At 48.4% G+C, this 27,754-nt stretch overlaps 10 protein-coding genes across 10 annotated transcripts; 5 read left to right on the forward strand and 5 right to left on the reverse strand.

Moving 5' to 3' along the window:
• Positions 1 to 35: 35 nt before the first annotated feature.
• Positions 36 to 6,357, reverse strand: BDBG_01822 (MYB and HSA domain-containing protein). Its single transcript, XM_002627105.2, has 5 exons — positions 6,093 to 6,357; positions 5,866 to 6,009; positions 2,719 to 5,771; positions 2,455 to 2,609; positions 36 to 2,392 (listed from the first exon to the last, which is right to left on the reverse strand). The coding sequence occupies exons 1-5, from the start codon at positions 6,134 to 6,136 to the stop codon at positions 1,157 to 1,159; spliced, it is 4,632 nt and encodes a 1,543-aa protein (XP_002627151.1). The 5' UTR covers positions 6,137 to 6,357; the 3' UTR covers positions 36 to 1,156.
• A 194-nt stretch (positions 6,358 to 6,551) lies between these two features.
• On the forward strand, positions 6,552 to 8,788 carry BDBG_01823 (60S ribosome biogenesis protein Mak11). The gene is made up of 3 exons (XM_002627106.2): positions 6,552 to 6,659; positions 6,742 to 7,791; positions 7,878 to 8,788. The coding sequence occupies exons 2-3, from the start codon at positions 6,811 to 6,813 to the stop codon at positions 8,565 to 8,567; spliced, it is 1,671 nt and encodes a 556-aa protein (XP_002627152.1). The 5' UTR covers positions 6,552 to 6,659; positions 6,742 to 6,810; the 3' UTR covers positions 8,568 to 8,788.
• Positions 8,789 to 8,790: 2 nt separating this feature from the next.
• On the forward strand, positions 8,791 to 11,721 carry BDBG_01824 (eukaryotic translation initiation factor 2 subunit gamma). Its single transcript, XM_002627107.2, has 3 exons — positions 8,791 to 9,750; positions 9,845 to 10,831; positions 10,951 to 11,721. The coding sequence occupies exons 1-3, from the start codon at positions 9,209 to 9,211 to the stop codon at positions 10,979 to 10,981; spliced, it is 1,560 nt and encodes a 519-aa protein (XP_002627153.1). The 5' UTR covers positions 8,791 to 9,208; the 3' UTR covers positions 10,982 to 11,721.
• Positions 11,721 to 13,111, reverse strand: BDBG_01825 (uncharacterized protein). The gene is made up of 2 exons (XM_002627108.2): positions 12,933 to 13,111; positions 11,721 to 12,802 (listed from the first exon to the last, which is right to left on the reverse strand). Exons 1-2 carry the CDS (start codon positions 13,004 to 13,006, stop codon positions 12,388 to 12,390), a joined length of 489 nt encoding a protein of 162 aa, XP_002627154.1. The 5' UTR covers positions 13,007 to 13,111; the 3' UTR covers positions 11,721 to 12,387.
• Positions 13,112 to 13,185: 74 nt separating this feature from the next.
• BDBG_01826 (uncharacterized protein) lies at positions 13,186 to 15,062 on the forward strand. The gene is made up of 2 exons (XM_002627109.2): positions 13,186 to 14,188; positions 14,359 to 15,062. The coding sequence occupies exon 1, from the start codon at positions 13,424 to 13,426 to the stop codon at positions 14,060 to 14,062; it is 639 nt and encodes a 212-aa protein (XP_002627155.1). The 5' UTR covers positions 13,186 to 13,423; the 3' UTR covers positions 14,063 to 14,188; positions 14,359 to 15,062.
• Positions 14,395 to 16,091, reverse strand: BDBG_01827 (STE24 endopeptidase; the record flags this gene model as incomplete). Its single annotated transcript, XM_002627110.1, has 5 exons — positions 14,395 to 14,627; positions 14,721 to 14,913; positions 14,980 to 15,726; positions 15,817 to 15,999; positions 16,077 to 16,091. 5 exons carry the CDS (start codon positions 16,089 to 16,091, stop codon positions 14,395 to 14,397), a joined length of 1,371 nt encoding a protein of 456 aa, XP_002627156.1.
• A 432-nt stretch (positions 16,092 to 16,523) lies between these two features.
• BDBG_01828 (zinc metalloprotease) lies at positions 16,524 to 19,827 on the reverse strand (the record flags this gene model as incomplete). Its single annotated transcript, XM_002627111.1, has 3 exons — positions 16,524 to 16,712; positions 16,811 to 18,879; positions 18,933 to 19,827. 3 exons carry the CDS (start codon positions 19,825 to 19,827, stop codon positions 16,524 to 16,526), a joined length of 3,153 nt encoding a protein of 1,050 aa, XP_002627157.1.
• A 708-nt stretch (positions 19,828 to 20,535) lies between these two features.
• Positions 20,536 to 23,793, forward strand: BDBG_01829 (uncharacterized protein). The gene is made up of 4 exons (XM_002627112.2): positions 20,536 to 21,041; positions 21,115 to 21,613; positions 21,675 to 22,698; positions 22,760 to 23,793. Exons 1-4 carry the CDS (start codon positions 20,880 to 20,882, stop codon positions 23,601 to 23,603), a joined length of 2,529 nt encoding a protein of 842 aa, XP_002627158.1. The 5' UTR covers positions 20,536 to 20,879; the 3' UTR covers positions 23,604 to 23,793.
• Positions 23,794 to 23,797: 4 nt separating this feature from the next.
• BDBG_01830 (ribosome biogenesis protein YTM1) lies at positions 23,798 to 25,661 on the forward strand. The gene is made up of 2 exons (XM_002627113.2): positions 23,798 to 24,038; positions 24,130 to 25,661. The coding sequence occupies exons 1-2, from the start codon at positions 23,897 to 23,899 to the stop codon at positions 25,458 to 25,460; spliced, it is 1,473 nt and encodes a 490-aa protein (XP_002627159.1). The 5' UTR covers positions 23,798 to 23,896; the 3' UTR covers positions 25,461 to 25,661.
• BDBG_01831 (putative mitochondrial 37S ribosomal protein SWS2) lies at positions 25,385 to 26,531 on the reverse strand. Its single transcript, XM_002627114.2, has 4 exons — positions 26,453 to 26,531; positions 26,326 to 26,370; positions 25,941 to 26,207; positions 25,385 to 25,824 (listed from the first exon to the last, which is right to left on the reverse strand). Exons 1-4 carry the CDS (start codon positions 26,453 to 26,455, stop codon positions 25,762 to 25,764), a joined length of 378 nt encoding a protein of 125 aa, XP_002627160.2. The 5' UTR covers positions 26,456 to 26,531; the 3' UTR covers positions 25,385 to 25,761.
• Positions 26,532 to 27,754: the final 1,223 nt, after the last annotated feature.

Raw genomic sequence — 27,754 nt, forward strand, 5'->3', positions numbered from 1 at the left:
TAGACGCGGCAAGCGTGAGACAAGCTAGGCTTTTTTCAGACAAAATATCGATTATTTCCAGGCCTCCAGTAATTAAAAAATTGCAAAATCGCTAGCTATACACTTCCCATTGCGTGAACCCCCTTTCTCCGCATTTAGATTATTCTATTTCAGCCTCCGGCTCTTAACATACTACACCATGAGCAATGCTTTTTGGGATGCGGGGAAACTTGCAAAAAATTATGTAGCAGAAACATCAAAACCAAGCAAAAATGCACCACGTAGCAAAAGACGAGGTTTTTATTTCAGGTCCACGTCACATCAATCCTGTCAATCATCGCATTACTACTCTCGCTTCCCCTACCTCTCTCATGCCTCAATCATTTCATTTACCCCGCCAACCTCCACCCCTCTCCCCTCCATCAACCACCCATCCATACCCCTAAGCGATGCAATGAATCCAAACCATTAGAAAAGAGAACATGTTATGGGCGGAACACAACCTGCCTCACCTCACATGCCTTCACAATGAAGGGGAAAAAAGGAACCATAGAAAGGGCCTTCTATCAATACAAATACAAGACTGTCATAAGAGCCACGCACAAAATAACAAACAATAAAAAATGAGAAGAGAAGAGAAGAGAAGAGCAGGAGTAGGAGTAGAAGTAGGATGAAAAGATGACTTAAAACTAAGACAAATAGTATAGTAAAACAAAATGAAAATCAAAACGCGTAGACAAAGCCCACCACCCAATAATAAGATATCATACCTAACCTAGCCCTTTGAGAAAAACTAAAAAGAAGAAAAAGAAACAATTCCGGCTCGCCTGCTTCCCTTTCAACGGCGCATAATTATAAAAAGTAAATCGAGATAAAAGGGAAAAGAGTTGAAAAGAAGAATATCAACGAGGCAAGGGTGGTTGTGGAGGGATTTTTTTAGTTGGCGGGGATAGCAGGGGGCGTAGCGCGGGGAAACAAAGGTACCCTCGTTAATTATATGTACAAGAATGTGGGAGAAAGATCTATGTGACTGGGGGTGAGGGTTAGAGTGGAGAAAACGAGATATATGAGGTAGGTAGGTAGATATGAAGGTATGTATGAAAACCCCGGCCATCACGACCCAACGATTCTGGGAAGGGAGATAATGCTTCTTTTCTAAAGAACATCAATAATTCATTCAGCTCGATGCCATCTGCGCCTGAGGCGGGCGAGGGCTCTTCCCCGGACCAGGACCGACACCAGAACCTTGTCCAGAACCCGAAACCCCGCCGGGACTAGGTCCCGGACCCGGAACCGGGCCAGGCCCATGCCCACCCTGGCCACCTGTACTCCGATGAGCCTGTGCGGTCGCACTTCGACCCTGCTGCACAGCCATGGCCGCATTCATCGCCGGCGATCCATTTACACCCATCCGGTTCGGCTGCTGCACAGTTTGCGTTACGCGCATCAAGGGCGAGTATCCCTGTGTCTGCTGGAGTGTCTGCATCGAAGCTGGCACGCCGCCGTTCGGCACGTTCGCGTGCGAGAGTTGGTGCATGTTGCCATCATGGTGCATTTGGTAGCTAGTTTGCATGGAGCCCATGGTGTTGCCGGCGGCTGCGTTCATGGCTGCTTGGGACATGCGCTGTTGTTGGATGTGTTGGAGACGTTCGGTGGCTAGTTTGGTGATTTGCTCCTGTGACATGTTTGGGTTGGTTCTCCGGATGGTATTTTGGATGCTGACAAGAGTCGGGAGCCCGGCAGCTGCGTTTGCGAGAACGTTGGCATGGTTGAGTCGGGGAGAGGCGGTAGAGACACCCTGGGCAAGAGAGGAGGCGTGGAAAGAAGGGCTGTTGACGCCGCTCACGGCTTGGAATGTTAGCATTGCGGGATTATTGGGATTCACGTTCATATTTCCCATGCTCATGTTCGGGGACGAATGTGGCCCTTGAGGAATGAATGACTGTTGTTGGTTTTGAAGCTGCTGCTGACGTGACTGTACCATACGTTGCTGCTCCTCTTGCACGCGACTGGCTTCACGGATGATACGTGCATTGTCCGAAGACGCTTGGGTTTGTATACCTGGGCGTCCATTCATCGCCTGCGGGATACCAGGTTGGGGAATCATCTTTAGTCCCATTCCAGGATTTGGCATTCCATTGACCTGAGCACCAGTTGGCAGCTGCATGCCGGGATGGGGTCGGGATTGAGCCAGAGCCGCACTGACTGGTAGACCGTTAGGAAGACCAGACGGGGCTGGTATGCCCTGCATAACACCATTCGGAGGCGCACTAGCAGTATTACGTGGAGGTATACCATTAAGCAAAGCTTGCTGGTTCGGCATTTGCCGGTGTTGCTGCTGTTGTTGGAGCTGTTGCTGTTGTTGCTGATGTTGTGCCTGCTGTTGTTGTGCAACACGGTGCGCCATTGCCATCTAAGACACAAGTCGGTTAGGAAAAGGAGGAAATGGACTAACGACTGTGTGATAGGACTTACTCGCTGTGCTATCATTGCCTGCTTGTATTGCTCCTGGTTCTCTTGGATCTTCAGCTCCCGCTCATGCTTTAAGCGACTGAACTCTGCCGGCGTCGATATTGGAGGTCGTGGTTGATTGACTTCGTTAAGCTTTCGCGATGCTGCCAAATGGGTAGCTATTGAGGAAGAAGAGGGCAGCTAGAGTTAGCACAAGCACACAAAGTTTCGAATTATCTGTCTCGCCATAATGCGAGCATGGTTTTTGGAATAAAAGGAAGTGCATACCATGCTGCTGCTTCTGAAGCAATGTTTCCCGTTTCTTGGATAATTTCCTCATGCAATCAAGGAGTGTCAAGTGTCTTACGGATCGTTTCCGTTCTACTCTCATTGGGGTTGTAGGCCGTCTCCGAAGAATTGCTGTTGGTGTTGGCGGTGGATTGCTACCCTGTCGCTGGGGGTTCGCCTGCGCCTGAGCCTGAACTTGCGCTTGTGCCTGCTGTTGCTGCTGCTGCTGAGCTGCAAGGACAGCCCGCTGCGCCGACTCCACTCTAGAAGTGTACGCTCTAAAGTAGGGGGTCTTCAGCATCTCTGTGGGAAGCCCTTCTAACTGAACCCACTTTTCAAAACACTCCCACGGGGTCCGCCTATCCGCGCCCGACGTATATAGCGAGGGGGGAGTCAGGCAGGCCGATATGAGGGACCAATTAAACGAGTACTCTTTGACGATCCTCTTAAGCTCGTCCTCTTCGGCGCATGTCCACTGTGAAGGTTGTCGCGACTCATAAAAACCTAGGGAGGGCATCAGGAACTCGGTAGGAGGTCGGAAAACCTGCCCAGGATGGATACGATCACGTATATGCTTATTTTGCGGCTGGAAGAGGGCAACATTAGTTTGCTCAGGGGGTATTTCAATGGCATCAACGTCAACATCATCATCATTATCAGAGTAATCATATCGGCTTCGTTTGCGAGGTGGCTGCTTGCTGGTGAATTCAAGTTTGCCCGTGGCATATTTGGAAACGGCTAACAACTCTTTTCGCCAGGACGAGTCCGGTGGGCGTTTAAACTGCGGTAAATTGGTTTCCGAGGAAATGTTGATAGGAATATAAAGCGGGAGCTCTTCTAGGATCTTTTCGAAAGCAGGGGTCCTTTCCATCCCAAATGTAAATTCATCGGAACCGAGAGAAAATATTGCCGCCGGAACAACACCATCAGACAGATCTGGATGGACTTCATCGTTGAAACCTTCGCTGACAGAATCATCTTCCATAGACGAAATTAGGTCAGGTGTCGGTTGCGAATGGGGTAGAGAGTCATCGACTCGGTCGTCACTATATGATGGGGTAGTCTTGTGGTTGCCACTTTCCTCTATCTTACTAGTCGCTGGTGGCACTCGAGCTGGTATACGCAGCTCCGCTCTCCGTCCATCACTACTACTAACGTATTCGGCGCACCAATCTGCACATCTCTTCGCAGCCGCGATTTTCCATTTCCGTTCTTCTCTAAAATCTGTACGCATCCATTTCATATGATCCAGTAGAACATCCCAGTGAGTTCCTGAGCGCTCGGGTTCTGCAGATCGTTGTAGTTGACGAAGGGGCCATCGATTGGCATGTTGTAGTTGGTATATTCGTTTTAGTGACCGACAGTCCATCTGCTCTTGGTACTCAACGAAGTGGTTTGCGGTTGTAAGGGTTTTGTGGGCGGTAGAGAGGAGAGAGCTAAGGTGCATACTGCGAGGAGGATAGTGGGCTTTTGCCTGGAAAAGCGTGAAGAGATAATCCTTTTCTTCATTCAGAGACCTGGTATGTCCTGAAGGAGTCCGAACCAAGTCTGCCGACTCGTTCTTCTCAGCTGCAGACTGTTGCTTGGGGAAAACTACGGTCGAGAGCTTGCTTCGCTCTTTTTGGTTTTCTCTTTTGTTCTTTGGGCGAGAACGAACCTGAGAGTTTTCAGACGTGGCGGTTGGTGATTCTGATACAGCCTTATCAAAAGTCTTATCCATAGCGGATTTTGGAGTTTCCCCTAGAATTTCAGAGACAGACCTATGGCGAATGGCCCCTGATGAAACTCTGGTAGTCATACGCTCCGGCTGGAAGTGAGGCTGCGTAGGCGCGCTTGAGGTCGAGGTCTTTCGGGTTGCACTGGGGAGCGGTGAGCCACCTGCGCCTTCTGGCAGCTCAAGAGTTACTGGTGCTGATTGGGGTTCATGGGATTTTGATACGGGCTCTGGTTTAACTCCCTCTGTATCGAGCCGAAGAGCACCGTTAACTAACGGTCGATTTTCGGGAGCAACAGAAGTTTTGGATGACTTGGAAAGATCGGGTTCATTATGACTGTCCGGTGGTTTCTTTGGAGAGGAAAAGGAATTCTCTGGGGTAAGTTGGAAGGATGAAAACGCAGAGCCCGTGTACGGAGCGTTTTTGGTTGGCTTTGAGGCAGCTTGTTGTATGCTTGATTGCTCAGCTTCAAATTTCAGCTGTTCATCCGGCGTTGCTGGCGCTCTACGAATAGTTGATATATCCGCGGTAACCATGGGAACTGGAATACTTCTTCCGCTGTTGGGAGGTGTCGTAGATTCATTTTGTGGCTCTCGCTGCGGCTGCTCCTTCGCTGGACTGGTGGCTGGCGTTCTATCAGATACAGAGGTAGTACTTGATAATTGACCACGAGAAGAAGCTGGAGATAGAGGCTGGTCAGTACTTTTGGGAGATGCATCGGTAGCCAGACAAGGCAAGTCATTGCCAGAGCGCTTCCCATGCTGACGTTCAGGGGCATCCGAAGTGGGCAGCGACGCACCCGTAGCATTATCCTGGATCTCAGCCACGGTTTTCCTAGAGCCTATAGGCAAGTCGCTTTCTGGAGCGGGTACCTCGGTAGTACCAGTATTGTCCTGGCCATCGGGGGCTTCATCCATATCAACATCAGTAACAGGAGTCACAGTAGCGGCGATGGTCTGTTGAGTTGATGCAGGTGACGAAACCTCCTTCTCACGTATGGCATCGTGAGACGCACTGGGTGTTATTTGCGGTATGTCCAATTCTCCAGAGCTGGCCTGGACTGCCACAGACTCCGTAGTTCCAGTTGGGGTGTGATCCTGAGGTCGAAAGATATCCTGAGAGCCCGTTTCTGTATAGGTACCTGTGGAAGGCAACTTTGGAGACGAGACAGCGATCCTAACGGGCGAAAAGATGGGTTTACGTCTATGGCTATCCGTAATGCGATCCGCTGCACTTGCACTTAGAGATCCCTGGTTGAGCTTATCGTCCCTTGGAGAAACCTGGAGAGGTGCGACATCCGGTCGGCGAGGAAGGGTGCCTTCATTGAACAAACGACCCCTACAACACAAGTGAAATAGTCAGAATATATATACACGACAGTAATAATGGAAATACAAGGAGTGTAGGAGTAGAATGGAACAAAGGGACATACTTCGTAATGTCGTTGGCGTCGAGGAACTCCTGTTCCCTCTGCTGGTATTGGAGGTGTTGGGGGGAGCCATCGGTCGCACCAGGAAAGCCCACGGTCGCAAAATAGAGCTCGCTCAGTTTGCGCTTCCGCGACGACACACAACGTCTTAAAAATTACAGTAAGCGATTATTCCAAGTTATTTGAGTACAGAGAGAGTTTTGGGTCGGTTGGAATAATTAAATACATACGCGATCTCATCGTGCTTGGACTGTAGCAGCTCGTCACGGAGCATCGAGCCTATCTCGGGCAGCCAACATCCGATTTACGCGCAGAAAGCGGGAGGTATAGGGTAACGAGGGCATACAAGCAAGAAAAATCGCTCGGAATGGATGAAAGAGATGGCGTTGTGATGGAAGAGTGAGGGTGTTGGGACGACGCGGGCGGGTGGTGAGTCTGGTCGGTTTGGTGAGGGCTGCTTAGTGGTGAGTGGTGGAGGTTGGGAGCGAGAAAAACCGAGACGAGGCAGCAATAGCAGTGGTAGCAGTAACAATTGGCGGCAGGTCGTAGTCAGCAGGCGCGGGCAAACGCTGGGACTGGTACTTGGGCGCTGGTACTAAACTTGCTGGCGGACCAGGTACCTGGCAGTCTACCCGGGCGTTCCAACACCACGAAGCTTAGTTTTAGCGGGTTATTTTTTTATGTATATATATATATATATATATTTTTTTTCCAGACTGACATGAACAGGATATGAGTTAAATAGTTCCACTTTAGCTAACAATAAACTGGGCACAACCACGGGTATATAGGTAAAAGTTAGGCTTGCTTTTGCTTTTTCTTTTGCTTTTTGCGTATATGCCTTTATTATGGTGTATTATTTTACTAATTGGTCTCCAGGTTGCCTAATAATATCTACCAATATCTCTCTATCACCGAGCTATCTCGACTCGATAATTGTCTTCTCCCATGGCGAAACGAAAGAGAGACGAGGCTGGGCAGAGACAGGAGGCAGCTAGGAAAACTATGAAGGCAGATTCTGATGCTGATGCTGATGCTGATTCCAGCGTCAACACCAATTCCCAGAAACAGGACCCTGCTTCACATCAACGGACACAAACGCCAGGCGCAGTTACCATCCAGATTATCACAGGATCATACGAAAGAGTATTGCACGGGATAACTGCGACTGTCTCCAACCCATCCGCTGACGATGAATCAGCCCAGACAGTCCAATTCGTCGACAACTTCCTATTCCAAGCCCACGCCTCTGCAATCAAATGTCTAGCCCTGGGACCGCTGCCAGAGCAAAAACAACAAACTTCCTCACAACCAGACGGGCCGCAGAAGGTCGTGCTGGCCAGCGGTGGTACCGATGAACGCGTCAACCTATACACTTTATCCGCATCTCCGCCCTCAGCATCGGACAGCGCCAAGTTCCCCACAATTCCAACGTTGGCAGGAAACAAGATCCTCGAAAACCCCAAGAATCGCGAGTTGGGCTCCCTACTTCACCACTCCTCCGCCATCACAGCTCTGTATTTCCCCTCCCGCTCAAAGTTGCTATCGGCTGCTGAGGATAATACAATAGCTGTCACGAGAACCAGGGACTGGTCTGTGGTTTCGACCATAAAGGCTCCCCGACCAAAGGTACAAGGGAGGCCCAGCGGGGATACTGCCCCTCCCGGGGGTGCTCCTGCAGGTGTAAATGATTTCGCCGTGCATCCTAGCATGAAACTCATGCTCACAGTGGGGAGAGGAGAAAAGTGCATGCGTCTGTGGAATTTAGTTACCGGGAAGAAAGCTGGGGTGTTGAATTTCGATAGGAAGATTCTGGAATCCGTCTTGGAGGGGAAATATAGCAGCGGAGAGGGGCGGCGGATATCATGGGACTCGGAGGGAGAAGAATTTACCGTTGCGTTTGAAAGGGGGGCTGTGGTATTTGGAATCGTAAGTCCCACGCACACACAAAACACACATATATACATCCATGTCAGTTGGTATTCATGGCCTGTTTACTAATTATTGATAAACAGGACTCTGTGCCCACGCGGGTATTACTCCCTTCACCGCGAACCAAGTTTCATCAGATGAAATACATCGATGTAGGCATGTCCAGTGGAAATAAACGGGAACTACTCGCATTATCAACCGAGGATGGGCGAATTCTATTTTACTCTACCAAAACTAATGCACAACCCCCAAGCACGGCAGAGTCTAATAAAGATGCTACCAAACCCTCCCTCCCGGCAGCGCAACTAATAGCACAATTAGGAGGTAAAGACCACGGCCAAGCAAGCCGCATCAAAGATTTCGAAGCCCTACCTATAAAAGCTCAAGGATGGAATAACGACAAAACGTTCCTGATGGTCACCAGCAGCAGCGACGGTGCTGTAAAATTGTGGATGTTGAATGAGACTGAGTTCCCAGCAGCTCTTGAAGATGGATCGTCTGGAAAGAAAAAGGCCAAATCGGATTCAAGGAGCCAGAAAAATGGAATCTCGTCTACAAGCGACAGTGCCGGTGCCAGTGCCAGTTCCGCCGCGGCTCAAGTCGGGAAGCTTCTAGGCACGTATGAATCTAGCAACCGGATCACATGCATGAAGGCGTTTGTTATGCTGGCGCCTGTTGCGGGAGAGTTGGATGAAAGTGATATTTCGGAGAGTGACGAGGGGCGAGGAGAAGGGAACGAAGAGGATAGCAGTGGTTCAGAGAATGAGGATTAATATGATGCACATGCACATGCCCCCTCGTTATATCGAAGTTGTTTTTACTGTGTATAGTAGGCAAAAGAGAAGCCTTCGATCTTATGTCTGAGTGTACTACGAGTACCACATCACAACAATACCAATTTAGTATAGTGTTACTGTTACATATTCATCAAAAATCACCATTTCTTTACCCAGACAATACAATATGCATAAGTACAAGAGCCTTGAAAGCTAGAGTCTTCTTCAGCATACGGAATAGCTACCTTTTTAGGGTTGATGAGTCAGAGTGCTGGACACGTGACCAATCTGATCTCACTGCGGAAAAATTGACAACGGGCGACAACAGATATAAGATCTCAACATCCAGACGCCAGACTCCATACACACCTGAGCCTATCTTCGCGCTTTTTAGGAGCTTCTCACACTCCGCGTACATTTATTCTGTTTGCCAGTTGCAGCAGAAGGGAAGCAATATACCCTCCCCCACTTCAACCTGAGAGACATTCCGACGGCACCCCACAGATAAGGTTCTCGCCAAAAAAAATACCTTCAAGCAATATATCCATCCTCCCCGCTCGGCGATCAACCCAGGCCTGCAAATTCAGACAACCGCAACAACAACTATAAGCTAGGCTATCGAATATTAAACCGCCACCATGGCTACGCATAGTGACTATTCTGACGACGATTCCCAACCAGGCTCTCCCGTAATTGGCAACGCCAATAACGCGGACGACATCGAGGACCAAGAACCCCTCGATCAAGACCATGACAGCCAGTCCCTCAAATCCGCCATGAAGCAACGATCTTCTCTGCCTCCGATGGCCGCAGAGAAGAAACCCGAGCTTCCAGAACAGCCAGACCCTCAGACTCTGGACCTGTCCACCCTAACGCCACTGACACCTGAGATCATCGCACGGCAAGCGACTATCAATATTGGCACCATTGGGCACGTCGCACACGGCAAATCGACGGTGGTGAAGGCTATTTCTGGTGTACAGACAGTCAGATTCAAGAATGAGCAGGAGAGAAATATTACCATCAAGCTGGGTTATGCCAACGCCAAGGTCTACAAATGTGACAATGAGGAGTGTCCCCGCCCGGGCTGCTATAGGAGCTTCAAGAGTGAAAAGGAAGTGGACCCTCCTTGCGAAAGAGAGGGATGTACAGGCACATATCGCCTTCTCAGACACGTTTCGTAAGTTTTATTTTGACTCACATGGGAGTTCCTTTTTTTTATCTTTACTACTACTCTTATATAAATTCCAAGGCTAACGGATGATTCACCCAAGCTTTGTTGACTGCCCCGGACACGACATTCTCATGAGCACTATGCTTTCAGGAGCAGCTGTCATGGACGCAGCTCTACTCCTGATTGCCGGCAATGAAACCTGTCCACAACCACAAACATCAGAGCATCTGGCCGCAATCGAAATCATGAAACTGAACCACATCATCATCCTCCAAAACAAAGTCGACCTCATGCGCGAAGACGGTGCCCTACAACACTACCAGTCGATATTAAAATTCATCCGCGGCACTGTCGCGGACGGCTCACCCATCATCCCCATCTCTGCCCAGCTGAAATACAACATCGACGCCGTCAATGAGTATCTTGTGTCGCACATCCCGGTGCCCGTCCGCGATTTCCAAGCCGCCCCACATATGATCATCATCCGGTCCTTCGACGTCAACAAGCCCGGTGCGGAGATCGAGGAGCTCCGCGGCGGTGTCGCCGGTGGCAGTATCCTAACTGGAGTGCTCAAACTAGGCGATGAGATCGAGATCCGGCCCGGCATCGTCACCAAAGATGAACAGGGCAAGATCCAGTGCCGACCCATCTTCAGCCGCGTTGTCTCCCTCCTTGCCGAGCAAAATGACCTCAAATTTGCCGTACCCGGCGGCCTCATCGGTGTCGGAACTCGGGTCGACCCCACCCTCTGCCGTGCCGATCGTCTCCTAGGTTTCGTCCTGGGCCACCGCGGCCGTCTGCCGGCCATCTACACCGAGATCGAAGTTAACTATTTCCTCCTCAGACGACTGCTAGGTGTGAAGACCGCGGACGGGAAACAGGCGAAGGTATCCAAGCTGGCGAAGAATGAGGTGCTCATGGTTAACATTGGCTCGACGGCTACGGGCGCGAAGGTGATGGGCGTCAAGGCCGATGCGGCCAAGTTGAGCTTGACGAGTCCTGCGTGCACGGAGGTTGGGGAGAAGATTGCGCTGAGTCGACGGATTGATAAACATTGGCGTTTGATTGGGTGGGCCAATATTGTCGCGTAAGTTTTTGTCTGTTTCTATCCATTCGTTCTTTCCTTCCCTTGAACTGGTTGTTTATTGTCGCCCCGGTCGCGTTTCATGTTCAGCCTTTAATATATACTAATTATTTTTACTCTAGTGGTAACACACTTGAGCCAATTGCTGACTGAGCGATGCCTTCCACTGTGGTCACTATGCTATTCTTGTCAATCCCCCTCAAATATATCGCATCCCGTCCAACCAGGCCACCACAACGCGTAGAAAATGAATTAGAGACCCGGAAAAAAGTTGGCCATCTGTCTCACAGATGGCAGGAAAATTGCGCAACGAATAGTCTGCTGGCACGGCAAAAATGGCGGACACAGATGTACCAAGGATACCAGAAGGAGGGTGGAAAAAGAAGCTGCTACAGCGAACAACTTTATCTTAGCATCGGAATAAAATTTTTAATAAAAAAGGGATATATAACAAAAGAGAAAGAAACGAAAACCGATACGTCCTTGTTCTTCCTTCCACCCTGTCTCGGAATTGAGCCACCTATCCAATCCAAACCAATTCAGATGCATTATGTTACGCTTCACGTTCTCATCTTAATCATGTCTTGACTTCTGTCTAAATACCAAAACGAGTTCCTTTTGACCTTCATAGTTTGTTAAAAGATAGAAAACTTTCACAACTGGATGATTCCTCTTTTTTTTGAAAATATTTTTCTGTCCCTTGTTTTAGCCTCTGCAATTTCTATGTGCATGGTGAGGAGAAGGTGGAAATTTGAACTCTCTTTCTCTTCCACTTTCTCTCTCTATCCCTCATATATATATATATATTAATAAGGATAATGATATATAGGCATACCAGCTGGTTTGGGAGTGCATCTCACGTTAAAGTTTCATCGCATAATTTGATCTCATTCAGTATGTTAAAAATAGAACATGGAATGAAAGTAAATATCTACATATTCAGAAATCGAATTCTTGCGAGTTAGTCTACAGAGAGGCGGGAGGGTAGATATCATATTCAATGGCTGGCATCTAGCTTGGTATTTAGAAGGGAGAAAATCGCGGGATTGGTGTGCGTAATGCTCCCGCATATCGAAAAGATCCGCAGATGTCCCGGTGGATGGGGGAAGGTAGGAGGCAGAAGGGAGTAGAAAGCTTGAAGATTGCAGATTGAAGTATTACCCCGTCCCGACAGTGGCCAGGAATGCCAGAAGAAATACCTCAAAAAAGCCTCGTTGGAGAGAATCACCGAGGCTGGCAAGTAAAACTTTGGCATTTTTGAACATGGAATCCCCGAAGCAAGGGATTGTGGAGTGGTAGAATGGGCCCAACTTCAATGCATGAAAGCTTCTTCTCCCCCCGACACAGATTCACCGTAGAGTTAAATATCGTACACAGCATACCCACAGCATAACGACCGAACCCTCACATCCCGGCCCAAAGAACAAACTAGCCCAACCAAAAACATTTTATATCAAATTCAGCACAGGTAAGGAAATAAAATGTTTATATGAAGAATACAAAATAAAAGGGAGTAATAAACCCCCGCCCCCGGGGGCGCGGTTCCCCCTCCTCCTTGCCTACCAACTCAAATACTTCCTCCCCCTTGCCCGTCTCCTCGCCAAAATCTTCCGCCCACTCTGAGTCTTCAATCTTGCCAGGAACCCATGGCGGCGCTTCTGCACGCGGCGGCTGGGGTTAAACGTAACCCGCTTCGCCCCCAGGGCTGCTGAGGCGGAGAATGGGCGGGTGGGGAAAGACGGTATTGATAATGATAGGAGCGGCAAACCCGCTGTTGTCGCGCTCGTGGGTTGCGCAAAGGCAGTAGTGGTAGCGGGTGACGGGAGGAGGCGGTGGAGTATTGATGGTTGTGAGGAAGATGTGGTTGATGTGGCTGCTGTCGGCTGTCGTTTGGAGAAGAGGTGGGAGAAGGCGCGGGATTGGGAGCGGGACGACTGGGATTGGGGTTTTATGACGAGGGAGGAGGCAGGTCGGCTGTAGTTATTATTAGCTAGATTTTATTTTGCGACATTCTGTTTCAGTCGGATGAAGGAAGGTGGGTTGATTCAATGGGGCATTTCGAAAGATGGGGAGGGCGGATTCGGAGCAAAGAGAGTAGACATACCGTGGGAGAGATTCGAAGAGAGATCTCGCGGAGAAAAGGGAGACTGGCGCCCTCGTGCAGTGTAGGCACGCCATCTTGCCAGAGTGAATGTTAGATCCGTAGCTGCAATGGTGGTGGCAGCGGAGTGTTCTGATGTCGAAACATGAGCAGAAACTGGAGAAGTTGAAGTTGAGGTTCAGCGATGTTCGGCCAATGAGCGGGCCGGAAAAATTTTGCCCGAGATCTTTTACTTTTTGCTCGCAGCTTGGGATGATGAGATCTTTACTTAAATACTTCTTATATTAAAATAAACACACCCTGAAACTATTACTTCGTATACATCAATAACCTCCAAAGAATGAAACATGAAATAAAATCCAGCCAATATACCCAAGGAGACAATACCACCTCCCAACCCAAGCCAGCCGCCGCAACAGCACCAACCAAACGCCAATCCCGACGGGAGATTTCAAAAGCAACGACTCCATAAAAGAGAAAACATAGAATACGCCATGGCCTTCCAATCAACCCCTCACCCGCTCCCCCCAACCACAATCCACCCCTCCCACACAAAAACCCACCGCATCTCCCCCTCCGCCGCCCACGACTTCCTCTCCGCCTACCTCGACCGCGCCGCCACAGACCCCAGCCTACAACCCGACTCCACCCTCTCCGGCCACGGCCCCGTTTCGGCAAACACAGGCTCCGCACCCAATCTCATCATCCACAACTTGAAGCGTGTCCAGGCCGGACTGGCTGGGGAGGTGCTGGGGAGGGATTTGACGTTTGCCAGGTTGGAGGGGCAAGGGGGCGGGGCGGTGTTTGCGTTGCAGTCGAGGGAGATTGGGGGAGATGGGGAGGATTGGAGTGGGGAGGGAATAGGGAGGGGAAGAGGGAAGAAGATGGTTGATGATGGATGGCAGGATCTGGAGAGTTATGAGCGGGAACAGGAGGTTGTGGATGCTGGGGATGGGGATGGGGAAGCTGAAGAGGGGGATCAAGCGCAGATGCCTGTGCCGATGGATGTTGGCGGTGGCTCTGGCGCTGGGCAAGGGATAGGGGCGATTGATAAGGAGGAGAGGAAGAGGAGGAAGAAGGAGAGGCGGAAGGAGGAAAAGAGGGCTAAATTTAAAACTACGACTACAGGGTGAGGAAGGTGTTGGGAAGTGTGGTTGGGAACTATTCTTCATGCTTTCTTTCGGCTGATGGGATGGAATACGTGGTCGAGTGGGAGAGAAAGAAATACTTTGAATCAGTGAAACGCATTATAACCTCTGGTAAGATTTCCCTAAAGTTCCTTAAAACAAACCAGGCCGAGAAAGAAAAAGAGAAAAGAAAAGAAAAGAAAAGAAAAGAAAAGAAAAGAAACTACCTAAATAACCCTACAATTTTGTTTTCTCCCCCCGCGTCCTTAATATAGTTTCCCAATGTCTAACCATCACTTTAGGAGAAAAAGTGTTGCGGGCTCATCTGTCCAGCTCCTTCACGGCTCCCGATCCGTAGCCTTGACTGGCTTCTCGCTGTCTTCTGATTTACCCTCGGTCACCTTTCCTCCACTCCAGCCGAGGGCTGCAAGTCTTTCCGTCAGAATTGGATGCGAATAATGGTAGCTGGCATACATCCAGTCTGCGTCCATGGTGGAAAGGTTCTGAATCTGGAGCTTGAGGAGGGACTTGGCGAGCTCGGTGGAGTATCCAAGGTTTACGGCAAAGGCATCTAGCAGATTTTTAATTGTTTTATCTCATGTAAACTACGGTTTGCGTTCGGGATATTTATGTGTTGGGGTTGTTGGGTTGAGGGTTTGCTTACCGGCTTCGAATTCGAATTTTCTGCTTAGAATGTTCATTAGGAGTTTAACCACGGCGTCCATTGGGGCGAGGGCGTCAGAGAATAGAATAAAGCCAATCATAATGGGCATCTCGTTGATAAATCCGAAGTCATGGTACAATGATTTGTTGTTCACAAAGGCGGAGAAAAGAGCAAAGATGTAGAACATATGGAACTATAAAAGATAACCTAGTTAGCCAACGACCTCACTTTATAAGACGTAGTAGCCGCTCCAACATACCTGTGCAATTCCAAAAAGCTTAGTGGTGTGGTTAAGACTCCAGTGGCCCAACTCATGCCCCAGAACCGCAACGACTTCCTCAGGCTCACTCTTCTCAATCAGAGTATCATAAATGACAATATGCTTCTTCCATGGAAGCCCATAGAAATAGGCATTGCTGTGAGCGCTCCTCTTACTACCATCAATGACATGCAGCTCCTTAAGCGGGAACTTGAGCTTTTTGGCCAGGTCCTCAACACCAGCCTTCAGTTTTCCGGGTTCTAGGGGGGTTAGCTTGTTGAACAACGGCAGAATGGCAATTGGGTAGATAGTGATAGCGAATAGCTGGACAAAGATGCCAAAGAGCCATAGATAATAGAAAAAGCTGGTGCCAGTTTTCTGGACGATTTTCAAGATAGCGCTGATGATCGGAACTCCAAGAACAATTCCCAAGAATTGCCCCTTGATCATATCCGTAACCCATAGTTTGAGAGTCTGCTTGTTGAAGCCGAATTTCTCCTCAATGACGAAAGTGCTGTAATACGAGATTGGCAAAGACAGGATCGTGGTGATGATGTTAAAGGTAAAGACGAAGGCCAAGGTATGAGATATTTCTCCGGTGAAACGTTCGGGCATGTAGCGGGTGAGGAAAAGACCGGTTACAGCCCACAGTTTTGGCAGGGCATCGTAGTAAATGATTGCGAGGTTCTGGATTTGGCCATAGAGACCCGACACGAAACCGAATTTGGCCTTTGCCCGTCCATATGCCTACAGTCAATGGGGGAAAAGATAAACGTGTTAGTCAATATATTAACGACCAACACATAGAGAACAAGCAGACGGTGACCCCCAGCATACCTGGCTCTTATCAAAGACAGATTGCGAAACCTCCTCCTCCAAAACCTTTGGAGGCTTCGTTTTTTGCAGGATCCCATACTGTCGTAACGAGAGGAATCCTTCAAGGATGAACTGGCCGACCGAAAAGCCCACGATCACCTTCTTCCAGGGGAAGAATGGGCGATCTAGCAACTGCGCGAGTTGCTATACAACGCATGTTCCTATCAGTATGGATGTCCATTAAGTGTGAGGCGAGACGGGCAACGAATTTGAAAGCGCACCTGAAGGATATTCATGGCCCAGTAATTCAGTCTACCCGAGATGGAAAAGAAAGCTGCTGCCAGTGGTGTGTTAATGGACTGGGCAGATGGCAGCAGGTAGCAGGCAGCAGGATGGATACGAGGTGCGTTGTTCAGGAGTTGGAGACGAGCTTGGTCTTTGTATAAATATAAATCCAGATTAGATGTTCTGTCTTCTTGGCATTCCGTGCAGAAAAGCGGCAGAAAGTGCCAAGACCGAGTCCAGCCCATGGTTCGTTCCTGCAAGCTCATTTAACTATGTCCCAAGGAATATAAACTCCAAAATAATATCAGTCATACGAAAAGTAATTGAATTAGTAACCAAGAATCCGTAGACAGGTATCTATCTATTCCTGAAAATGGAATAGCCAAAGCCAGCCGCGTTCTATTGTTCCCCCCGGACCTTGTTCTACCAGTAACTAGTCACTATCAATTCGCCATGTCGTGATCGTCACTCCCATCTTCACTCCCCGATCCCTCCTCTTCATCGTCTTCGTCTTCGTCTTCAGGCTCTTCAATTTTAAATTCCTCGAGCTTGAATCCATAGTCATCCTCGAAGTATTTCAGATCGTGCACCTCTAGCTTGTATCCAACACCTTCGAAACCCTTCCTGAGAGGCTGTAGGGATAGTCAGTCAAAATTCACATGTAAAACTTAGAAAAGTAAATAAATAAGAAATTGGAACAGGAGTTGATAAATGTATATCTATATCTCACCTCTTCAAGCACTCTCCCACAACAGACTATAATATCTGACTTGCTCGGTGTGAAAAGGGGCAATATAAAGTCCCTCAGAATCTCCTTGATCTCCTCAATGCCAATCTCTCTTATCTTCCGCAATAGCTTCTCCTGGTAGTCACTGGGCAATTCTCGGATGACCTGGCGGACAAAACTCGCCTGTGCGGTACTGGCCTGCGTCGGCTGCTCGTTGGCGTAATCTAGCACAATGCTGCTGATGGCGCCCTCGAGGGCCATATGTGGGTCGAACTGTGTGGCTCCAGACAAATGGTCTTCGACAATTTTCTTGCCCTCCTCAAACGCCCTGTGGACATTTGGGGATCGGTACACTTCTAGGTAGAGAAAACCGCTATCCACGTTGTGTATGAACCGGGCGCCGTAGGCCAGACCCGTCCCGCGGATAGCTACCCACAATGGGCCTTCCACCGCATTCATATAGGCCATGGTAACTAATAGCGCGGGAAGCTTGGGGTGATTGTAAGAGTCCAAACCCTTGGCGCTAGTGAGTAAAAAGGAGGAGTCGATGGTTGTCATCGGAACGATATGCGCGATTGTCCCGGGGTTTTTGGCCGCATCCGTAAGACGATCTCGCAGTTTTATGATCGGATTGAGTGGTTGAGTGACATCCAGTCGACGAACAAATGGTTCCCACGCTGAAGAAGGTTTGTGGAGCTGATCCATATCCGCAATGACGAAGATTCGGAAATTTTCGAATCGGAAAAGCTGCTTCCTGATCTCTTCCATTCTAGAAACAATGACTTCAGGGGTTTTCTCAAGCAGGCGTTTTGTACGCTTCAGATACAAGGCTTTAGTTAGAGGGGTCATGGCACGGGAGATTGATTCCTGGGTGTGCGTGACCATCGTGTGCACCGCATCTACCATACTGCTCCCACTGCGCTTGGCATCCGGAACATCAGAGAGCAGCCGGGTGGTGATAGCCTTTAGCCGTTCCACGTCGAATATGGATTCCCATGAAAGTTCGTTTATGTAGGAGATAATAGCATCATACTTGTCTGGCTCCGCTTGGAAACTAACTATGAGCATCTCAGGGTTATGATGCCCCATGTCCATACCATAGGAAATTGTGTCCTTTTCTAGTTCAACGACGACCTGTTCAAAGGGAACTTTTTCTCCATTTCGAAGAACTGGAAGGTGGAAATAAGCTTCCATGTACACAGCCAGAAGTGGGCGCAGTTCTGCTGGCACAGAAGTTGTTGAGATATTCAGGAAGACCTGGATGAAGTTGCTAGTGACGTGTTCAAAGTGAATGAACAAGGGCGAGTTCGACATGTCCATGTCGACGATTTTTTGGATTCGGTTATTAGGACGACCCGCACTTAGAGCAACTCCCGACTTTGCTGTTGTCGTCTTGATGAAAGGGATGGATTCCACCCCAGGAACTTTGAATTTGGCCAGTTCTCCCTGTGGTATCTCCTTGTCGTTTTCTGCTTTGGCCTCCTCCAACTTTTTCGCTAATTGCTTTAAACCTTCCTTTCCAAGAGCTTTCTGCCGTTCCTCGACTCTGGATAGTTCATCGGCTTTCAACTTAGCGGCAAGCTTGGAGGAAGGTACGCCCAGTACTGAAACATGAGGGGCGTCGGATATCCATTGCTTGATAAAATCGCGCCATTGTTTGTCGTGCCATTTTTCCAACTCATCGTACTCTTGAAGGCTTGCGACATGGCGAAGGGTAGAGCCATCTCTCTTGCCGAACAAGAAGTCGGTGATGACATAGCTTGCAAAAGGGTAAGACGAATTCTCAGTGGAAAATTTCCAGCCCCGGCGCTGCCTTCGCACGCACTCTTTCATATATTCCATATCAATCTCATTTTGCATGGCCTCATTTAACACCTCAAAGAAGCGACGCTCAACATGCCCAAGTTTTTCGGTGGCTACGCTAGTGAGGGTAAAACAGATTTCTGTTCGAGGCGTCTCCGATGTGGAATAATACACAGCGCTTGTGAGATGTTCTTTCTCCACAAGGGTATTCTCAAGGACTGTAGCAGAGGAGCCCGCAAGATAAAGAAGAGCCACATTAAGCGCGCCACCTATGGATGTTAGCCATAGCGTTTAAGAAGGGGTAGATAGCGAGAACACTTACTTAAGAGGATATCACTGCAATCTGGACCAAGAAATCGAATCTCAATCTCGCCGAAAGATTCATCCGCCTCGGGGAATTCCACCTTTTCCACAATAGACGTGTTTAGCGGAGGTATTGGCGGTGAGTCTATCCACGGCCTTCTGAAGGGGTCACTAGGGCTTGGAATCACATCGAGGACCGTATCCTCAAAATCATTTAGAATTTGCAGCATGTTATCATGGTCTACTTCTCCTGTAAGGATCAGGCAGAGGTTTTTCGGCTGATACATCTTCCTGTGGAAAGAACGGATACGTTCTGCCGTCAGAACCCGGAGTTGTTCCATCATTCCGCCGGTTTCATAACGGAAACCAATCCCTTCTGGATACAGAAGTCGTCGAGATTTCAGATCTATCAATTCAGATGGATTATTCTGCACGCCCTGCATTTCTGAATATACCACACCGGCATCATTGCCTGTGCCGTCAACATGATACACTTCAGTATAGCAGCCAGCGTCAGTTAAAGTGGGAGCAACAATATGCTCCAGGTAGACGGGCAGAATCTGTGAAAATCCAGCCCAGCCTGCAGTAAACAACGTGTACGCTGTGTGGTCCGTAGAAGTCCAGGCATTTGTTTGTGAATAGGCTCTAGTAGCAAGCTTATCAAGAAACCCTTTGTATTGATAGTTTCTAGATCCCATGAAGCAAAGATGCTCTAAAGTGTGAGGTGCACCAGAATCATCAAGAATCTCTGTGGCAAGAACAAAATGCCCCCAAACCTTTGGGCCTTTTCGATCAATAACGACCACCCTCATCCCTGTCCTTTCGGACTCATACTGGGTGAAGTTCTCGGGCGAATAGTCAGGCTTAAACCTTTGGAGGCGTCTAAAATAATTCTTTTTCTCAAAAGAAGGCATCTTGACTTCTGATAATAGGTTTCTGGAGTGAAGGTTGCTGTAATGATTCCGGGCGGGCAGTGGTTTCGAGCACTAGTAGCTGTCAGCGCGATCCTCGAAATGTGTCGACCATCATACGTATCAATATCACTAAACTTGATAGCAAAACATAACAAGGTATAGTATAGTAAATAATGACATTTTTTGTTCCGTTTTCAGCAGCAGGGGCATGCCATCAGGGAACGCGCAAACCCGCACCCACGTGTATCTCCAGAACAACGTAGGTAGCAGGGCAGATACAGTTTTGCAGAGGGAATTCCTAACATGTAGATAAGGATTCCAGCAGAGGGGTAGTAGTGCATGCCGGTGGCATAAGGTCAAACATCTTCTGGACGATAGTAAATAGAGGACTTGGAGGGGGGCGCATCCAACGATATAAAAATCGAATGGAGGGGTAAATTGGGTCCGATATTCCAACGATAAAGACTCAACAACACTTCAATGACACTTTCTTCTATAAACTTACATTAACGATCGTACTCCAGAGAACCTTTCTAGTAAAGAGAGACACGGTGCCGTTCGTTCAGTTTGTGTAGGAGAGCCTCGGTGGAAATAGAGGGAGGGGGTTTACTGATAGAACCCCGGTCAGGTGAGAAAGCAGCGTATGAATCTGGTGTGTTGCCGCATACGCTTGAAAAGAGAGGACACCTCAATAATAAATTATTTGTTATTTGTTTGAAGCAAACAACTTCGAAACTGTAGCCTTGCAGATTTGATACTTTGCACAACAAGGCTCGCGAGAGGATTTTCTCCCGCTTCAAAGTCAAATCGCGGGCCGAAAGTCAAAGTGAGGACGGAAGTCTTGGCACCGCGGTGACGCTGAGCTGTCAACAACGATAAATAACCACTTTTCTTATCCTCTCTACTAAATTCCGCCGGAGTTGCCTATTGACATTTGGTCCGTAGTTGCGCCCTTGGTGATTTGCGCATCGGAGCTTCCAAGGTTCTAAGCCGGATACCAAAACCAGTTCCGCCATCAACCAGCAAAAACGACAGTTTCCAACAGCTTCACAATGGCCCCAAAGATCTCCGATGAGGATGTCTGTCTAGCTATATACAAGTTTCTGACCGACGGATCGTTCCCCGAGGCAGAAAGTATCGTTTCCGCGGAGTTTCCCTCTACCGCCGCTGCCAAAGAGCTCCGACATATAGCCAAATCTAGAGAGGAGGTTGAGGTAGAACCCACCATATGAACTCCCTAGAGTACAATTGGTTACCTGAGTCTTAATTCTAACTTCTCTCGTCTAGAATGAAATCTCTCTGCTTAGTCGAGACACCGCATCAGATGTGGATGGATGGATATCCCAGGCAAAGCAGCTCCATGAGGATATTGAGCGGTCAAGATCAACGGCGCGGGAAATCATTCGACAGCATGAAATTGGACAGCAGCTTCAAGGCCAGGTTACGGATGCTTCCAAGAAGGTTGAACTGTTGGAGAATGAGATCGCTTTCAACGAGGCTGTAACGAGGAAGCTGGAGGACATTCGAACCATCGACTATCGCATATCCTCTGCCCTGATGGCTATTGATCAGGACGGTCTGGAAACTGCTACTGGGCTTTTCGAAGAGATTGAGATGCTAATGAAAACCACCGATTTACCTCCGACCACTCCTGTCCTCCGTGTATTATCTGGAAATGTGGCAGGCTTGCGGACTGCCATAGCGACAACTGCGCTGCAAAAGTGGAATTCGTTGGTCAAGCTTGACTCTAAATTAGGCCTAATGACTGTTGTCACTGACGACTCTGGTGCGTCTATTATACCCCATTTGCTACTCTATTAACTAATTCTAGCTAACTTGGCTAAAAGAACCCTCTTCCAACCTAGGCAATGTCCTCAATGCCCTGACAAAGTTGGACATGCTGGACTCCATTGTAGATTCCTTATATAGGGATGTTTATTCTTATATCCTAGATCCAGTCCTCTTACCACCTGGGACGGAAGAAGCCTTCACTATCTCGTGTGATGGAAATTCGATTCAATTGCTCCCTCAACCTTCAATCACTCAGCCAACTGACATTTTCGATACCCTTACTCGTTTCTTAAGATATCTTGAGGAATGTCTACCAGCTACAATCAAAAATCCCCTGAATTCAAAGTTAGCTCCGCCGATGATTTCTTCTCTCATTTCGAAGAAGTTGCTACCTTCCATACCCGCAGATGTTGATGGAATGAGGGAATTTCAGGTGATATTGGAGCATATCCATAAATTCCAACAAGCCTTAGATGGCCTTGGTTGCCCCGGATCGACTGAATTAACATCGTTTACACAACAAATACCCCGCATATGGCTCAATCAGCGACGAATCAAATCCTTGGATGAAGTCAGAGTTGCTTTATCCACTAGCTCGGGGGAGACACGTAAGGTAGAAAGGGTGGAAACAGAACAAGTGTCTCAGAAGGATAAGGTCTTTTCTGAAAATTCTGATGATTGGAATGCTGGATGGGCCAGTGATAACGAACAAAGCAATGACGCCGGTACTCAAAAACAGCCCGTCAACCAGGAGGATGATGATTTTAGCGCCTGGGGACTTGACGAGCCTGATACGCTAGAGCCAGAACAGCAGAATAAGCCGGCTGGCGGTGAAGGAGATGAGGATGAAGACGCTTGGGGCTGGGGCGATGAAGATGAGGGCGCAGACCCTCCCCCAGAGCCATCTAGTCATGCGGCTCAACCTACAGCTCATGTAAATGGCGGTCATGGAGACGGAAAGGATTCCCCCCGTCGGGAAGTCACTTTAAGGGAATTTTATACCATTTCGAATATACCCGATGCGATCATGGGGATAATTCAAAGTCAAGTCTCAGATTCTGAAAAGCTCGCATCAGCAGAGTAAGTTGATCCAATTCCAATTCTAGAATTGGCCATGTTTCTAAATTATCCTGTCCAAAAGGTATTCGAATCTTCCAATCGCTTCGTCCGGTCCTGCTCTGCTCTCACTCCCGACTCTAGTCACTGCAATGTTCAAGGCCCTAGCACCGATGTTCTACTCTCAAAAATTCACCGGTGGCCAAATGTTCTTGTACAATGATAGCATGTATTTCGCGGAGCGACTACGGGAGCTGACGGAGGCACATAATCTTCCCCGATTAAAGTCCGATACTGAAACCCTCGAGAAGTTCGGTAGGATTGCCTACAGCAAAGAAATGCAGGCGCAACGCACAATATTGTCTGATCTGCTAGATGGAAGCCAGGGATTTGGCAGTTGTTCCGTACAACCCTACCTAGGAGAGTGTGAGAATGCAGTCAGCGCAACAGTCGATCGGATGCGACATCTTCATAAAGAATGGCAGTCCATCTTGTCGCCATCTGCACTTCTCCAATCCATAGGCTCTTTGCTCTCAACTGTCATAAACAAGATGATTCTCGATATCGAGGACTTGAGCGATATTTCAGACCCTGAATCACAACGGCTTGCAGAATTCTGTAACAAGATTTCTAAACTTGAGGATTTGTTCCTTCCGGAATCTAAATCCGGTCAAAATACGGTTGGTGAACAATCAGAAGCTGTACCGATGACGGCGGTATATGTCCCGAACTGGCTAAAGTTCCAATATCTGACTAACATTCTTGAGAGCTCATTGGCGGACATCAAATATCTGTGGACGGAGGGTGAATTGCAACTCGAGTTTTCTCCGGGGGAGGTAATAGACCTGATCAGGGCGCTCTTTGCGGATTCGGACCATCGGAGGAGAGCGATTGCTGATATTCGCAGGTCTTCGCGAACATCGGCATAAATATATCTAGGATAATGTATTCATTAATTAATCTACGGGATGGTTCAGTACATCAGACAAATTTTGTTTAAGCATACTATATTCTCCATTAACTTATTTTAATTATTTTCTATTGCACTTGTCTCATGGCAATTTAAGCGCATTCCCGGAATTTGCACACTTTGCCGTTCCGGCCACCGTAAAAAAAACCCACACGGCAGCGAGCTCCCATAACCTGGCGGTTGTCCACGATAAACTAATTGAAGTATAACAACAGGTGCTAGAAATTCAGTCTTATTACAGATTCCTTCAAAATGGACGGAATGGAGGATAATTCCCTTGACGTCAGCGTCACCGCGACGGAGCCAGTCCAGAGGCAAGTCCGCCTCAAGCTCACTTCGCGACATGAAGATATTGCCCTTCCAGATAGTACTGGACCAATTCTTGTGCCTACTGGTAAGTTCTTGTTCGACATTTTAGGAGAGCATTTGTTAGATAGTACTATTTTGACTAATTTTGTGCATATTGTGATTTTGCTGTGTGAAAGGCCTACGAAGATATGCTCTATCGACCCTGGTGAACAACCTTCTGGGATCCGAAAAGCCCATTCCATTCGAGTTTTTAATAAACGGAACATACCTACGAACGTCTATTGACGAGTACCTAACGGCGAATGGCATATCGGCTGAAACGACACTCGACCTCGAGTATGTCCGCGCTCTAGTTCCTCCATTGCATGTCGCCTCGTTTCTTCACGATGACTGGGTCAGCGCCGTGGATGTCCTTTCCGCTACATCGAGCGCTGGAAGCGGGTCTCGAGTAAATGCAGGCCAGGAGAGGATCTTATCAGCAAGTTATGATGGGTTGCTGCGGATGTGGAATATGTCTTCGGAGACAATTGCCGTGTCTCCATCCGCGGGCGAAGGGGGACATACGGCTTCAATTAAGTCCGCGAGAATGGTCTCGCCAAACCAGATCATATCATCGGGCCTCGACCGTACAGTGCGACTGTGGAAATACGCTGAAAGCGAAGATGGATTTTCAGCAACGATCACCCCACAGCTAGAACTCTATGGACATAAAGGGAGCGTTGATTCAGTAGCTGTACACGCTAAATCAAACCGTATCCTTTCCGCCTCAGCAGATCACTCGGTAGGACTCTGGTCGACGAAAAAATCAGACAGTCCAGCTGCTCCTGAAAATCTACTTCCATCAAGTGCAGTCCGAAGCTCGAAGAGACGGAAGTTAAATTCATCCGTCTCCGTTCCGCAGCGTGGACCGCTCGCATTGCTGAAATCGCATACCGCACCCGTCTCCGCTGCAATATTCGATGCGAAGGACTCCACCGTCGGCTACTCTACGTCGTGGGACCATTCGCTGCGCACCTGGGACCTTGTCACGAACGCACTAGTCGACACACGTACCGCCTCCCACTCCCTGCTATCAGTCGCACACATGGCTGAACTCAGCCTTCTGGCCGCAGGGACCTCCGCGAGACATATCACACTAATAGATCCGCGCGCATCAGCGACGACGGTCTCAGCACTAACGCTGAGAGGCCATACAAATGCTGTTGTTTGTCTGGCTCGTGATCCTGATAGTACCTATGGATTGATTAGTGGCAGTCACGACGGGACATGTCGGATATGGGATGTGCGGTCGACCAGGACGGATAAAGATGGAGTTATGGGCGAAAGCATCTATTCGATTCCTAGGAAGAGCGCGGAGGGTGTTGGGAAACGCGTTGGTGGGGAAGGCGTTAAGGTCTTTGATGTCTGCTGGGATAAATCTGTGGGGATTGTCAGTGGTGGGGAGGATAAGATGATACAGATTAATAGGGGAGAAGGGGTTATGCCGAACGAAGACAGTGCTAGATAGTTTTCTTGCATGGTGGTTGTTAAGAAAAGGACTGGGAAATGAGGATGGAAATTTTACGTGTTGCATATTTGCTTTTAAAAGATTTTATCTATTGCGTTGTTCGCGAAAGCGCTCGTTGCCATCTGTTTACTTCACAAATGCCTCTAGATACATAGAAAGATATCATTAATTACCAGAAAATAATTTCTTTTACATTCCCAAGTCTATGTTGTAGTATACAGTACAAAAATAAACGCCATTTGCAAGACCCAGGTAACATACAATATATCCAAATGAAAAGAGAGAAACACCATACGGCTCGCTACCTGGGCCCCTTGAGTCCAAGTCTTCGGTCCAACTTGTTGAGTTTGATCGCCGTTTTGATCTATAAGGTCAACGTTAGTAAAGGATATACAGCTCATGCCCTCAAAGAGGTATTTGCATTGGAAATGCTCTCCCAAGGAGAATAAGACCGTGTGGGAGAAAAATCAAAGTCCGTACCTGTGACCTCGTATTCTGTCCGCGAACCGGCAAGCCGAGCGCATGCCGTCTACCCCTAGTCGTGCCAGTATCCCTCAAGCGTCGAATGTCATCCAAGATCTGCCGTCTCAGGTCGTTTTCAATCTTCATTTCCGAAAGTGCCGCTGTCAAGCTGAGGACCTGCTTGTTTGCCAGATCGCCGATTTTCGCCGTCTCGTGCACGTAGAAGCGGGCCATGATTTTGTTGCATGTCAGCGGGCCAATGCCGAAGAAGGATTGGAGAGCTTGCTGTTCGTTTACTCGCGTTAGATAAAGGGGACTTTTAATAACTTCTTTTTTCTTTTTCTGGACTGTTGCCTTTTTCAGGTGGTTATGGGGCAGGGCATTGGGGGGTTGGATTGCTTGCCTTGACGAGCTGTCGCTCGGGGAAGTTGATGCCGAGAATAAAGACCTTTTGAAAAGATGTTAGCGGGGATCGCAGTGGGCAATTTAGATGGTGCGATAAAGACATGGGTGCGATGCTATTTGCTCACCATTTTGGCTACCAGCAATCTGCTTGTCCTTGGTGTGGATGCCGGCAAGCACAATTGGATCCGGGATGTTTCGTTCGTGATAATGAGGGTTTGATGGGACATTAACTTGATGCACGGAACAATGTTACTCCGCTAGGCGCCCTCTCGGCCAAGCTACTACTGAGATGCAAGCTGGCCTCGAGCTGATTCTCCCATCCACACCAGGCTTTGCCCTCTAAAAACCTATTTTGTTATACAGCTGTGCCTGTATACCTGCAGCCATGGCGTCCTTGAAGCGGATTTTCGTTCTTGCGTCCCTAGTCTTGGTGGGCATCTTTCTCTTCCTGGGGAAGAGTGTAGAAGCCAAAGGCCCCAAGATAACCAATAAGGTGTGTTTACGATGTACTCCTTCTGCGGTTGAGGAGGTCCTAATTGCTTGAATATAGGTTTATTTCGATATCCAACATGGAGATAAGCCTATAGGGCGCATTGTAATAGGACTTTATGGGAAAACAGTCCCGAAGGTAAGCAGAACATAACCCCTTGTTTTTGTACTTCTTGTCTTGATAGATACAACCATGGGCTTCACTAACATCTAAATTTGATGTATGATAGACCGTAGAAAATTTCCGGTAGGGAACATATACACCTTACTGTCAATACTGAAACTCCAATAAAGCTAACCGTACCCTGCAGCGCGTTGGCCACCGGTGAGAAGGGGTTCGGTTATGAGGGCTCTACTTTCCACCGAGTTATCAAGGACTTCATGATCCAGGGTGGTGATTTCACAAAGGGTGATGGTGAGTAGAGATGACTTCTCTAGAAATAGTGAACATTGGAGTTTGTGTATCCATACTAATAATTGGCAAAAGGCACCGGCGGCCAGTCCATCTACGGCGAGAAATTCGCTGATGAGAACTTCAAGCTGCGACACACCAAGAAGGGTCTTCTGAGTACGTCAAACTACCCCACGCCATGACCCGGAACGAGAAGTCTTTCGTGTACATTATCGATTAACGTATATGCTTTTAGGTATGGCTAATGCCGGAAAGGACACCAACGGTTCTCAATTCTTCATCACAACCGCAATCACTAGGTATTTGTCTCCCCGATAAATCCCATGAATCAGGTACATATACTTACATTCCTACGCCGCAGCTGGCTCGATGGCCGCCACGTCGTTTTCGGCGAGGTTCTCGAGGGCTACGATATCGTTGACAAGATCCAAAATGTTGACAAGGCGCCTGGTGATCGACCCAACGAGGCCGTGAAGATCGTCAAGAGCGGCGAATTAGACATGCCCAAAGAGCAAGGTACTGGACA

This window comes from Blastomyces gilchristii, assembly GCF_000003855.2.
Source record: "Blastomyces gilchristii SLH14081 genomic scaffold supercont1.3, whole genome shotgun sequence".
In the NCBI taxonomy this organism is placed as follows: domain Eukaryota; kingdom Fungi; phylum Ascomycota; class Eurotiomycetes; order Onygenales; family Ajellomycetaceae; genus Blastomyces; species Blastomyces gilchristii.

Excerpts from the sequence above, each read along its gene's own strand:
- BDBG_01822 (XM_002627105.2), bottom strand. The coding sequence starts at position 6,136 with ATGCTCCGTGACGAGCTGCTACAGTCCAAGCACGATGAGATCGC. Across the intron at positions 2,610-2,718 it reads GCTTCAGAAGCAGCAGCATG|CTACCCATTTGGCAGCATCG; the intron begins GTATGCACTTCC and ends CTTCCTCAATAG. Across the intron at positions 2,393-2,454 it reads AGGCAATGATAGCACAGCGA|ATGGCAATGGCGCACCGTGT; the intron begins GTAAGTCCTATC and ends CTTGTGTCTTAG.
- BDBG_01823 (XM_002627106.2), top strand. The coding sequence starts at position 6,811 with ATGGCGAAACGAAAGAGAGACGAGGCTGGGCAGAGACAGGAGGCAGCT. Across the intron at positions 7,792-7,877 it reads GGGCTGTGGTATTTGGAATC|GACTCTGTGCCCACGCGGGT; the intron begins GTAAGTCCCACG and ends ATTGATAAACAG.
- BDBG_01824 (XM_002627107.2), top strand. The coding sequence starts at position 9,209 with ATGGCTACGCATAGTGACTATTCTGACGACGATTCCCAACCAGGCTCT. Across the intron at positions 9,751-9,844 it reads CGCCTTCTCAGACACGTTTC|CTTTGTTGACTGCCCCGGAC; the intron begins GTAAGTTTTATT and ends GATTCACCCAAG. Across the intron at positions 10,832-10,950 it reads GGGTGGGCCAATATTGTCGC|TGGTAACACACTTGAGCCAA; the intron begins GTAAGTTTTTGT and ends TTTTTACTCTAG.
- BDBG_01825 (XM_002627108.2), bottom strand. The coding sequence starts at position 13,006 with ATGGCGTGCCTACACTGCACGAGGGCGCCAGTCTCCCTTTTCTCCGCG. Across the intron at positions 12,803-12,932 it reads CTCTTCGAATCTCTCCCACG|CCGACCTGCCTCCTCCCTCG; the intron begins GTATGTCTACTC and ends TAATAACTACAG.
- BDBG_01826 (XM_002627109.2), top strand. The coding sequence starts at position 13,424 with ATGGCCTTCCAATCAACCCCTCACCCGCTCCCCCCAACCACAATCCAC.
- BDBG_01829 (XM_002627112.2), top strand. The coding sequence starts at position 20,880 with ATGGCCCCAAAGATCTCCGATGAGGATGTCTGTCTAGCTATATACAAG. Across the intron at positions 21,614-21,674 it reads TGTTGTCACTGACGACTCTG|AACCCTCTTCCAACCTAGGC; the intron begins GTGCGTCTATTA and ends CTTGGCTAAAAG. Across the intron at positions 22,699-22,759 it reads GAAAAGCTCGCATCAGCAGA|GTATTCGAATCTTCCAATCG; the intron begins GTAAGTTGATCC and ends CCTGTCCAAAAG.
- BDBG_01830 (XM_002627113.2), top strand. The coding sequence starts at position 23,897 with ATGGACGGAATGGAGGATAATTCCCTTGACGTCAGCGTCACCGCGACG. Across the intron at positions 24,039-24,129 it reads ACCAATTCTTGTGCCTACTG|GCCTACGAAGATATGCTCTA; the intron begins GTAAGTTCTTGT and ends GCTGTGTGAAAG.
- BDBG_01831 (XM_002627114.2), bottom strand. Across the intron at positions 26,208-26,325 it reads CCGAGCGACAGCTCGTCAAG|CAAGCTCTCCAATCCTTCTT; the intron begins GCAAGCAATCCA and ends GTAAACGAACAG. Across the intron at positions 25,825-25,940 it reads GACAGAATACGAGGTCACAG|ATCAAAACGGCGATCAAACT; the intron begins GTACGGACTTTG and ends TTGACCTTATAG.